Source organism: Scyliorhinus canicula, chromosome 2 (assembly GCF_902713615.1).
Source record: "Scyliorhinus canicula chromosome 2, sScyCan1.1, whole genome shotgun sequence".
NCBI classification, from domain to species: Eukaryota; Metazoa; Chordata; class Chondrichthyes; order Carcharhiniformes; family Scyliorhinidae; genus Scyliorhinus; species Scyliorhinus canicula.
Window position 1 is genome coordinate 92570252 of NC_052147.1, and position 13018 is coordinate 92583269.

General features: G+C 43.7%; 1 protein-coding gene across 1 annotated transcript in view; it reads right to left on the minus strand.

Moving 5' to 3' along the window:
• vps39 (VPS39 subunit of HOPS complex) overlaps positions 1-13018 on the minus strand; it is a 174437-nt gene that overhangs the window by 98226 nt on the left and 63193 nt on the right. The window contains exons 9-10 of the mRNA XM_038783024.1: positions 5208-5328; positions 3919-4039 (exon numbers count right to left, since the gene is read on the minus strand). Coding sequence (XP_038638952.1) covers positions 3919-4039; positions 5208-5328 — 242 coding nt within the window. The remainder of the gene's footprint in view (positions 1-3918; positions 4040-5207; positions 5329-13018) is intronic.

Here is a 13018-nt window from a genome sequence, read left to right on the forward strand (position 1 = left end):
GGGTGAATTAAATTTGTTTATATTAAGAGGGTTCCCCAGAGAGTAGATAATTAGAGACATTGATTTATGTCCATTGAATCATGCCCAAAGACCGCTTTCAGGCACGTTTGACAAGGTTATTCTTGGCGGCTGCAGCACTGAGATTCACCATGGCTATTCACTGGCAATTTGCCAGTGCCACACTTTAGCAGATTTCCAGTACTGGCGAAATTGGCTCCTCACAGATCGTGGCGCCATTTTGATATGCTACCCCGATCTCTGCACCCCACCTCACCTGTTTCCCTGGAAACCCCCTCTCATGGACAAGGCCCCCCCCAGGCCCCAACCCATGGCAGTACAAACCGGCCACCCTGGCAATGCCAATCAGGCAGACTGGCAGTGCCAACCAGGCAGGCTGGCAGTGCTAGGTGACTACCCTGCCCTGTGAGTCTCCTTCAGAGGTGCCATCATGCCTGGTCCATATTCGTGAAAACCAGTGCTAAATGGCACCTGGTTGAAGCCTCACAGGTATGACTGTTGACGCCCGGGTGCCAGGTGAATGCACCTTTGGGTATTTAAATGAGCCTAATAACTCATTTAAATATGCTGATCTGGATCACGTCCTCACTGACCAGGATTTAAAATTGTGGACAATACAGTGGCTTTATCGCCACGCCCATTTGTTTAGTTTTGGTAAGATGATGTAGTTAATAGGAGGAGTGAGGGGCTGAAGCAATTTCTGGGGTTTGAGTTCAGTTTTGATCTGTTTGTGTAGTAGCTGCTCTCTTGGTAGTTTAGTTCAAAATTGTGTTGCCTGCGAACAGAACAGGTTTGTGAAAAGGCTGGCAGTTTAAACAGTAGTTTGAGATAGGCAAGAATCTGCAAGCGGTTTCCTGGACAATCTCTCTCTTATCCAAGACATCTCTTTATAGCAAGTATTCCAGAGTCTGCCAACAACATTTAAAACTGAATTTGGACCAGTGATGGGTTTTGTTTGAGCGGAGATAAAGATAGCAGTTAGAATAGTTTCCTTGTATTATTAAGCATTGTTTAACTTGTAAATTGAAAGCTATTGTCTTCCTGATGTTAAAAGTTAGTAATAAAGTTTGTTTTAATATACCACATCCCTATTTGTGCTTGAAATCACTCCTGGAGCAAAGTATCCTTTCCTCACAGTCTTAGAAATTAAATTAAATTAAATATTGGGGTATTCTCGAAACTGTTGGGGTCTGTCCGGGATTCTAATAAAATTGGGGGCTCTTGACCAGGATTTAAAAGAATAATTCCTTGCTTGGCGTGGGTTATTGAACTTAAAGAGTGACTGTGTCGAGCTGGTTCTTTCTTTCAGGTGTTACAAGTTAAATAGGGAGTGATTTCGGAAATGGCTGTCAGTTGCAAAGAGTTTCCTGGGTGTGGGAGAGGTCACTTGAGTTAGTTTACAAAGGGTGGCTAAAATAAAATTTTTGGAATGGGAAAACAAGCTCCAGTGACTTTACCTGGAGAGGTGAGGAACGTAGAGATAATTACAGCGAAAGCTCAGTATTAAAATTTTGCAGTAGACACAGTCTGAAGCATTTGGGGGGTAAACCAAAGATGCACTGGGGAATCCCTTTTGAAATTCTCATGCATCAAAAGTCCAGACGGCCTAATTTCCCATGACATTTGCGCTGGGGCGGGAACAAGCCAACAACTGCAACTGGATCCTCTACTTCCTGACTGTGTAGAAAAATTTGGCTCAAACTCCATCTACAAGCTTGCTGATGACATGACCGTAGTGGGTCAGATCTCAACCAACGATGAGTCAGATTACAGGAAGGAGACAGAGAACCTTGTGGCATAGTGCAATGACAACAATATCTCCCTCAATGTCAGCAAAACTAAGGAGCTGGTTACCGACCTCAGGAAGCAAAGTGCCGAGCTGGAGATGGTTGACAGTTTAAAATTCCTGGGTGTACACATCACCAACAATCTGTCCTGATCCACCCATGTCAACGCTACAACCACAAAAGCACAACAGCGCCTATATTTCCTCAGAAAATTTGGCATGCCCACATTGACTCTTAGCAATTTTTACAGATGCACAATGGAAAGCATCCTATCTGGCTGCATCACAGCTTCATATGGCAACTGCTTGGCCCAAGATCGTGAGAAACTAGAGTCGTGGACACAGCCCAGTCCATCATGCAAACCTGCCTCTCATCCTCTAACTCGGTCTACACCTCCTACTGCCTTGGGAAAGCGGGCACCATATTCAAAGATCCCTCCCACCCAGGTTATTCTCTCTACCAACCTCTTCCTTCGGGCAGAAGATACAAAAGTCTGAGAACATGCACTAACAGTTTCAAAACAGCTTCTTCTCCGCTGAATGGAAACTCCTGTATGGACTGAACTGATCTCACAACGTATCTTCTCTACTGTTGTAGCACCCGTATGCTTCACCCGATGTCTATGTATTTACATTGTATACTTATTGTATGTCCTATGTTTTACATGACGTGGAGAAGCCGGCGTTGGACTGGGGTGGGCACAGTAAGAAGTCTTCAACACCAGGTTAAAGTCCAACAGGTTTGTTTCGAATCATAAGCTTTCGGAGCACAGCTAGTGTTGGAAGACTTCTTACTATGTTTTACATGTATCTAATTATCTACCTGTACTTTACGCAGATCAATACTTTTCACTACACCTTGGTACACATGACAATAAATCTAAATCTAAACAAAGAGATTTAAATTGCTAAGTTTGAATGGTTCTATCAGTTTAACCCTTAGTTTCTATTTGGAAGGAACAAAACTAACTTGGAGTAACTATTTTAAGCACCCAAATGGAGTCTCACACGGAACATTCCCCAAAAACCGACACTTAGGGAACACCCCATCTGGTATTCTCCAACACCCACCTGCATGGGATCCCCCTCCCGCAACCCCTCAACTTAACCACGTGCCTCCCCCACCAACCTGAATGGCAAGCCTGACCCAAACAATACCCACCCCTCCACACAGGACCCAACAGCATTCCCCCGCCCCTCCCAACACTTCTCAACCCAGACCCAAACGATTGCCATTCCAAGGAAGTTACATGCCATTGTGTTATCCAATCTATTAACTGGAAATTTGTATGTATAAACAAAAAAGACATCTGGTTTTACAGGGATCGTAACAATATTAAACACCCGGTTATTTGCATCCTTAGACTTCAGTTCTTTCACTCAATTAAAACAAAACTTGCTCAATTTCTTTTCTCAAAAACGTGCCACCTGCTGGGCTATGTCCTCCTGGAATGTGCATTATTTCACTTCTTAAAATGAAATAAAAATAATTACAGCCAAAGACAATCGAACACAATTACAGTTTAGCATATATTTTGCATCTTTCAACACCAGGAACAAATTACTTTTTAACCCAATGATACAATGAGGGGCAGCACAGTAGCATAGTGGTTAGCACAATTGCTTCACAGCTCCAGGGTCCCAGGTTCGATTCCGGCTTGGGTCACTATCTGTGCGAAGTCTGCACATCCTCCCCGTGTCTGTGTGGGTTTCCTTCGGGTACTCCGGTTTCCTCCCACAGTCCAAAGATGTGCAGGTTAGGTGGATTGGCCATACTAAATTGCCCCTAGTGTCCAAAATTGCCCTTAGTGTTGGGTGGGGTTACTGGGTTATGGGGATAGGGTGGAGGTGTTGACCTTGGGTAGGGTGCTCTTTCCAGGAGCCAGTGCAGACTCGATGGGCCGAATGGCCTCCTTCTGCACTGTAAATTCTATGATGATCATTTGATGCATTACATATAAAACTGCAGTCAACGGTCATACGACAGTCAAGGTCATCTCACTTTCCCAGCTCAAGAGAGGCAAGTGGAGTATGGACCTTGCATATAGCTAGAGCTTTTAGAGTTAACTTAGAAACATGTAAAATAACGAAAGATATATCTTGCAAGTACTTACAGCAAGTTGTAATGCCAATTCAAACTGCTTGTCTTGAAGAAGCTGTCTGATCTGAGTTGCAATTGAAACAGGTACCAGTCGCCATACAAAGTGATTGCTGGCTACGTAAACAATATTAGGCCTGGGAAGTGAAGTTGGTGCCCAGTGAGAGAGAGAAAGAGAAGGAAAAAGATCAATTTATATCTTATTATTCTTTATAACTGCCCAGCTGGGTGGTTTAATCACAAATTACAGCAAGTGCAACTTTGTTTGGTTATTAAATTAAAATATTTCTATAAGAAAATCAGCTGTCTTCTTAGAAAGATAGAAGATCAGAAGCAGCTTGCTACTTGCATGCTTCTAATGCGTATCTGCTCATTACCATTACACTGTACGTTCTTCATCACAATGAAGTCACAGACTTTCACATCAGTGTTTCTCTTATTGTTAAGACAACACAGATCTTATGACTGAGTGGAAAGGATTACAGAAAATAACACGAGAGTGAAGGTGCTGAAGTGAAAGGGCACTTGGAGATGATCTTGTGTGTGGTGAAACAGAATGGCGTTATAAGCAGAAAACCAGGGAGAAACCGATGGGTGTATACATGTGCTCATTTACAGAATTGAATTCAGGTGATATACTTTGGTTAAAAAATAATAATGGAAATAAGCTTATAAGTGCACAAAGATTTGGTACAGGTTCACAGGACAGTGAAAGCAGATTCTAGGTTCATTAAACTGTAAAAAAGTTCATGAAATTCTAGATTATAATCACAAAGGATTAGGAGCCCTTCTAAAACTTGAATAAATTTTCAGTTTGAGTGCTGTGCACAATTTTGGGCTCCACACCAGGAAAGATATCAAGGTCATATAAAAAAGTGTGCCATCTGCTGTAAATATTTAACTATTTCAACTGCAAAAACATGCAGCCTGCATCCAATGGTAACACAGAGTACAACGAATATTTCCACCAGCAGGGTACATGCACGGGTGCGGAGGAGCCTGGAAGGTACACGCAGTTCTTCTGCCATATTAATTGCTGCAGCTATAAAGGTACCACACATTGAATAAATTAGCCACATAGAACAAAACCTTAGTGAATGATAAGTACAATACTTGCTTTAGTACTTTGTCACTAGGCACTCCAATCGCAGTGCCACATGGCACTTCGATCTTCAGGCTGCAAAATGCTTTAGTTCCCAGATGAACAAAGCAACGTTGTGGAAAGATTCAGTCAATGGTCTTTTTTTGTGTTCTTGCAAGGCAATGGAAGGCACATGCAGTTAAAAAAAAGGCATGTTCACTTACCCTCCTGATGTGATAAACCGTGGCCTTTGCAGCTCCACACTCTGTACCAGCAGGCGTGGCTCAAAGGTACGTATCTCCACATATCTTGGCAGCACTGCGATGATATAAGGCGACTGATGTTCTATTGGAGACAATCAAATGAAATGGATAAAGCTGTTGAGAAGCTATAACTTTGTCTGAGCAATTATGCTCAAATCCTCCCCAGTTCCTATGGGAAGGACTGCTTGGTGTTTCTTTTCTTCTAGTTTTCCCTCAGCAAGTACTCAAAGCACTCTCACTCTCCTGACAGCAGGTTCAAAACCAATTCCCAGGCTACACTGATTTTTCTAATCTTAGAAAAAGCATTTCCGGTGCTACAATTAATGCCAGAAGTGGCCTTGGTATGATGATTTGGGAGGGCATAAAACCACCCAGTGAGCTGTGTGCACACTAGGAAGCCGAGCTAGGACAGGATCAGGCTTGGCTATTATCATGGTGGAACCGTGAGCGTGGTAAGCAATGCCTGCGGAAAGTATCTAAGCAAAGGAGGCAGGAAAAGTGAATAAAGTAGGATTAGTGAGATAAGCAAATTTTCCCACACTGGAATAGATGTTTAATCAACTTATTATGGACCAGGGTTGAGAGAACATCAAAGTATACCATGGAGTTCACCTGACCCACAACTTTTAACAGATGGGGAGCACAAGGGCCCACTTTACAGGTGTGATGCAACAGAGAACTAAAAGTATTTTTAAACAAAAACAATGTTTCTTCTATGAATCCAGTTAACATTTTATAAACACACAGTGTTTATCAACTAACAACCCTGACAACCCCCCCCAAAGATACAGTACTCTTATAGATAACCCTTAATATCTTTCCAAACAACATCCATAAGTTAAACCTTTTTAAATAAAGACAGCAGGTTTAAATTCTCTGCAGAAACAGGTATTACTTTGAAATCAAGTGATTTGGAGACATTCTTTAGATTGCAGAGAGAGATCATAACATCTTCTTGCTGTGAATGCAGATCTCCAACTCTGAAAACGAAACTAAACACACTGCAGCTGCCAGCTCAAAATGAAAGTAAAAGCCAGACAGACAGCCCAGCTCCACCCACACACTGACATCACTACAGCTATTTGATAAACACCCATTTCTTAAAAGGTACATCCACCTGACAAACTTAATTAATTTTTGTTAAAGAGGTAATGGAGAGAATAAAAAAGGATAATGTAATAGACACAATGTCCAGAAAGCTTTTGATAAGGCACCATATAATGGACTAATAATAAGTAGACCTTTTAGGGAACATGTGTCAGAATGATTAGATAGCTCATAACAAGGCAGAAAGTAGAGAATAAAGCATAGTTATTCTGAATAGAAGAAGGCAGCTAGCGGTGTCCCACAAGTTGTTCATAATTTACATTAATGATCAAGACTTTGGACTCAACAACACAATTAGATTTAGTGGCCAAATACAGAAGTCTCGAAACGTACAAATTAGGAAGAGTAGGCCAATTGTCCCCTTGAGCCTGTTCCACCATTCAACTGAATCAGGACTCATCAGATTGTGGCCTCAAGTCCACATTTCTGCCAACACCCAATAACCTTTGATTCCCTCGTTAGTCAAGAATCTATCTACTTTTTAAAAATGTTATTTTTTTCCCCCAATTAAGGGCAATTTAGCATGGCCAATTCACCTACTCTGCACATATTTGTGTTATGGGGGCGAGACCCACACAGACACAGGGAGAATGTGCTAACTCCACACAGTTAGTTACTCAGGGCCGGGATCGAACCCGGGTCCTCAGCACCGTGAGGCAACAGTGCTAACCACTGTGCCACCATGCCACCCCAAAAATCTAATTCTGCATTAATAAACTATTCAATGACTCTGCCTTCAGCACTCTCTGGGGAAGAGAGTTCCAAAGACACACAGCCCCATAGAAAAAAAAATTCTCATCTGTCTTAAATGGGAGACCGCTGTGTCCCTAGTTCTCGTTTTTTCCACAAGGTGAAACATCCTTTCAGCATCCATCCCATCAAGTCCACTCAGGATCTTATACGTCTCAATAAGATGACCTCTTATTCTTCTAAACTCCAGTGGGTAGAGGCCCAGCCTGTGCAATCTTTCCTCATAAGATAACCCTTGATCCCTACAGTCGAGTGAACCTCCTCCAATTTGCTACTAACACATTTATATCCCTTTTCTAAATAAGGAGACCAAAATAGTGCACTGTACTCCAGATGTGGTCTCACAGACATCTTATACAACTGCAGCAAAACATCCCTACTTTGATATTCCATTCCCTTTACAATAAATGACAACATTCCATTTGGCTTCCTAATGCTTGCTATACCTGGATACAAGCTTTTTGTGTTTCATGTACCAGGACACCCAGATCTCTATACCTTCTCTGCGATCTCGCCATCTAAATAAGTTAGTGGACAGGCAATTAAAAACAAAGAAAATGGAATGTTGATCTTTATCTCAAGAGCTGAAAATACAAAGGGGTGGGAGTTATGTTACGATGGCTCTTGTTGAGCCCTGAAAAAGTTAATAAATCAAATCATACACAACACACCAGTTTATGTATAAAACCTATACAGGCTTTAAAATCAAACTTAAGCGCTCACATGGGCTGCTGCTTGCCATAATTGTGAAGTTTGAATTCCCACACGCAGAATAAGCTAGCAGCAGAAGCCTGTTGCCACAACAACAGATAAGACTCAAGAGCCTCTTAAAATTATAGCAAGAATATAGTCACACAGCTTGCATACCAAAAAATCAATTGATCATGCAGCTGTGTACCTTACAAACACAGGACAATAGATGGGAGTAAGGGACATCACGATAATGCAGATTTCTAATCCAATGTATGTCTAGCAGTTAATAGACAAGTACAGACACCTGTATGCTTGCCGATCTTGTAATACTATGTATGTGCTTTGATTATGATTGGTAATTATGCTCATATAATCCATTATGCAATCATTTTTAACAATAATTGAGAGTATCCAATTCTTTTCTTTAAACCAATTAAGGGACAATTTAGCGTGGCCAATTCATCTACCCTGTGCATCTTTTTGGGTTGTGGGGGTGACACCCATGCAGACATAGGGAAAATGTGCAAACTCCACACAGACAGGGACTTGGGGCTAGGATCGAACCTGGTTCCTCAGCGCTATAAGGCAGCAGTGCCAAGCACTGCACCACCGTGCCGCCCTTGCATTATGTAATCCTCATTGTTAGTTGTGAATGGACATAGATTACTTAAAATAACAGAGAAAAGTATAATTGACCTGTATTTTCTGTGCTTGAGGAGCCGGCAATCCATCTAACGGCAGCTTAGCCTCCCTGCTATACATCTTGAATAAGTTTTGAACTTAAACTAGAACGCCAAGTGTCGCCTGGTCAGTTGGGGAGTGAAGAACGCTAGGGAGTGAAGAACGCTGGAGTTGAATAACTAGAGATGAATTTCCCGCTACAAATTTCTCACAATAGGCCCCAATTAGGAGCACTGCATTCCATTCTGAGCACTAAAGCGTGAGAAAAAGTATTGGTCTCAGAGGGAATGAAGCACAAATTCACCAGAAATATACCCGACTAAAAGGATTAAATTATGGGGGCACAATTGCAAGAAAAAAGTAAACATGTATTACCCTCAGTAAAGAAGATTAAGGTCTTATCTAATTGAAATGCTAAAAAGGAATAGGCAGGGTGGAGAGAGAAAATCTACTTCTTCTTGTTGGAGAATCCAGAATAAGGGGGCAGAATCTTAACATTACAGTGAGGCAGTACAGGAGCAAAAATGATACACAGAGGATGACCTGTTCCCATTCTTTAAAAAGAGCTATCAATTAGTCCGACCTGCTTTTCTTCCATAGTCCTGTAATTTTCCCCATAAAGCAATTATCCAATTCACTTTTCCCATCACTCTTTCAGGCAGAGAGTTCCAGATCATAATGCTTCTGCCAGCTTGGAAGTGCCAGTGTGGCAGTGTCAAGGTGCCAGCTGGGCAGTGCCAAGGTGCCTGCATTGTAAGGAGACGGCTATGAGCCACACTGCACTATCCCTGGCCACCAGGGGCCTTTGATGCCTGGAGCTTGTGTGAACCAGTACTGAAATGCACCCAATTGCAGCCTCCCTGGTGGGCCCCGGGAGGCCACAGGTAAGCCTGCCCACAGACACATGCTGTTTGGTCACACCCCTTTTGGGAAGGATTCTGATTTTGACACCTCGCAGGATTTTGGCATGTCCTGCGAGGTATAATGGCTGCCGAGAAGCTCATGGCAGGCCTCTCCCGGCAGTGTTGTGCTCTCACTCAAGCACAATGGGGACGCTATACTGCGTTTGTAGAATTGGTTTGGGTGGAGATGAGGAAGAGTAGGGGAAAGAAGTTACTAGTGAGAGTCATCTACAGGCCCGCTAACAGTACCCACAATGTAGGATAAAGGAGGCAATAAGAAACATTGGGTGCTTGTGATAATGGGTCGACAATAATCATGGGTTACTTTATCTATAAATAAACTGGAAAAAAAATCAGATTGGCAATCATAGCCTGTATGAGGAGTTCACAATATATTTGAAATAGTTTCTTAAGAGTAGTATGTTCTGGTACCAACCAAAAACCTGTATGGTGCAATGTGACTGGATTAATTTATGACCCAAGTGGATACCCCTAGGTAGAGGCCACCATAATGCAGCACGGTAGCCTTGTGGATAGCACAATTGCTTTACAACTCCAGGGTCCCAGGTTCGATTCCGGCTTGGGTCACTGTCTGTGCGGAATCTGCACATCCCCCCCGTGTGTGCGTGGGTTTCCTCCGGGTGCTCCGGTTTCTTCCCACGGTCCAAAGATGTGCAGGTTAGGTGGATTGGCCATGCTAAATTGCCCTTAGTATCCAAAAATTGCCCTTAGTGTTGGGTGGGGTTACTGGGTTATGGGGATAAGGTGGAGGTGTTGACCTTGGGTAGGGTGCTCTTTCCAAGAGCCGGTGCAGACTCAATGGGCCGAATGGCCTCCTTCTGCACTGTAAATTCTATGATAATCTATGATAATATGAATTTTACATCCAGTTTGAAAGGGAGAAGAGTACGTCTAAGGCAATATTTTTTACTTAAGTAAAGGCAACTGTGTGGGAACAAAAGCGGAGTTAACTGGGTACTCGGCCAGGATATAGATCAATAGAGAAACAATGAGAGGCAAGTATGGGGATATTTCAAAATACTCAGTAAGTATTTTCCTAGAATTAAAAAAATTATAAAAAGGGAGGACCCACCATCTGTGGTTAACCAAAGTTAAGGAAAGCATCAAACTTAAGGAAAAGCATAAAACTGCACAAAAATGAGTGGCAAGTCAGGTGATTGATCAGAATATAAAAAATGCCAGAGAATGATTAAAAGGTTAATTTGGAAAAACAAATTAGAGTATGAGGAGAAGCTAGCTAGAAATATAAAAGGATAGAAAGTTTCAACAGGTTTCCAAAAATGGAAGAGAAATTAAAGTGAGCGTAGTCCTCTGATAAGTGAGAATGAAATGAAATGAAAATCGCTTATTGTCACGAGTAGGCTTCAATGAAGTTACTGTGAAAAGCCCCTAGTCGCCACATTCCGGCGCCTGTCCGGGGAGGCTAGTACGAGAATCGAACCGTGCTGCTGGCCTGCTTGGTCTGCTTTAAAAGCCAGCGATTTAGCCCAGTGAGCTAAACCGGCAAGTTAATAATCGATAAGAAAACCGATGGATGAAATGAACAAATATTTTCCTTAGTCTTCACTATAGAGATACAAAATACATTACAGTAATAGCTGTAAATGATGGAGGGAGAGTAAACTCAGGGAGCTGCAGTCTGACAAGTATCCAGGTCGAGATGTACGTCTCCAAGGGTCTTGAAAGAAGTGGCTACGGTAGCAGATACATTGGTGTTAATTTTCCAAAATTACAGAGAGTCCGGAAAGGTTCCATCTATTCAAAAAGGGAGGCGGGGGCACAGTGGTTAGCACTGTTGCCTCCAGGGAACAGTTCCTCCCTCGGGTGACTGAGGAGTTTGCATTTTCTCCCAGTGTCTGCGTGGGTTTCCTCCAGGTGCTCCGGTTTCCTCCCACAGTCCAAAGAAGTGCAGGTTAGGTGAATTGGCCATGCTACATTTCCCTTTGTGTCCAAAAAGGTTAGGTGGGGTTACTGGGTTACAGGGTGGAGGTGTGGGCTTAAGTAGAGTGCTTTTCGAACACTAGGGCAAACTCAATGGGCTGAATGCCCTCTTCTGCACTGTAAATTCTATGATTTTATAGGTCAGTTAGTTTGACATCTCTTGTGGAGAAAGTGTTAGAATCGATCATTAAAGTGATTATAACTGGGGACTTACTCAAGGTAACAGCCCACGTGGTTTTGTGAAAGGGCATCATGTTTAGTCAATTTATTAGAGTTCTTTAAAGGAGTAACATGTGCTGAGGAAATAGGAGAGCCTGTAGGCACTGTATTTGGATTTCAAGAAGGCATTTGATAAGGTGCCACATCAAGGGTTATTGAGGAAAATAAAAGTTCATGGCTCAGGGGTCAACGTATTAGCTTGGATAGAAGACTGGCTGGCTGGCAGAAAACAGAATATGCATAATTTAGCTTTTGTCTGATTGGCAGGATGTGATGAATGGAGTGCTGCAGGAGTCTGTGCTGGGGCTTCAACTTTTTACAATTTATTTCAATGATTTAGAGGAGGGGAACGAACGCAAGGTAGCTAAACTTGCAGATGATGCATGAATAGGTAGGAAAGTATGTTGTGAAGACATAAGGGCCGGAATTCTCCGAGCCCGCGTTGGATCGGAGATTCGACGTTGATGTGGGAAATTCCTGCCACGCCGCTGGGATGCGATTCTACGGCGACCAGAGAATCGGCGCCTGCGCGGTCGACACGGCGCTAGTCAGGGGCCGCTGAAAGAGGCCCCCACGGCAATTCTCCGTGGCCTACCGGCCGAATTCCCGCCAGCGTGGTTCCAACCTAGTACTATCCGGCGGGAGCTCAGAACCGTGGCCGCGGTGGCCATCCTGGTTTTGGGGGGGGGGGGGAAGAAATCAGACACTCCGGGGGTGGGAGGCCTCCACGGCGTCCAGGCCCGCGATCCAGGTCTACCGATTGGCGCCCGCCCGCCATCTGGAGGGGGCATACCTCCTTCCGCGTGGGGCCGCTGTAGGGCTCTGCCTTGTTGTGTTGTGCTGGCGCAAACGGCCACCACGTGCATGCGCCAGCGCAGAGACGGCCACCATGTGCATGCGCAAACTCGCGCCGGCAGTGCAGGGGCGCGTATCGATGCCGGAGCAGCGTGCACCACTCCGGTGTTTATGCCAGCATCAATACTTGGCCAGGATTTCAGAGAATCCCGGCCAAGGAGTTTGCAGATAGAGATAGGTGTAATAACCTTCACAACGACTACGGGTGAAAATCGCTGACTGATCTTGCCATGGGCTTCGCAGAATAAGAGTTCCCGTGGTGAGCGGGTAGAGATTTGCCCAGCTGTGGCTCTTTAGCGGGACCTTTGAATGTAGCTCCCAGACATGGACCGGAAGTTCCCTATAGTCCTGGGCTGGGGCGTTTGTTGTATGTGCCGCAGTAGCGGCTTTATTTTCAGTTTAAAAGAAGCCAATTTGGCCGTTCCAATTTCGGAGCAGCCGTTTCCCGACAGCTATTCTGGTAGGAAACAAAGTGAAACGAAAAACCCAGAAATGCCCTTGTTTGGGAAGCTTGGAGCATTATGATGCGGATGTGGAGCACTGGCCCAATATGCTGAATGCATTCTTACATGCCGATAAGACATAAATTAATTCCTATTGCCA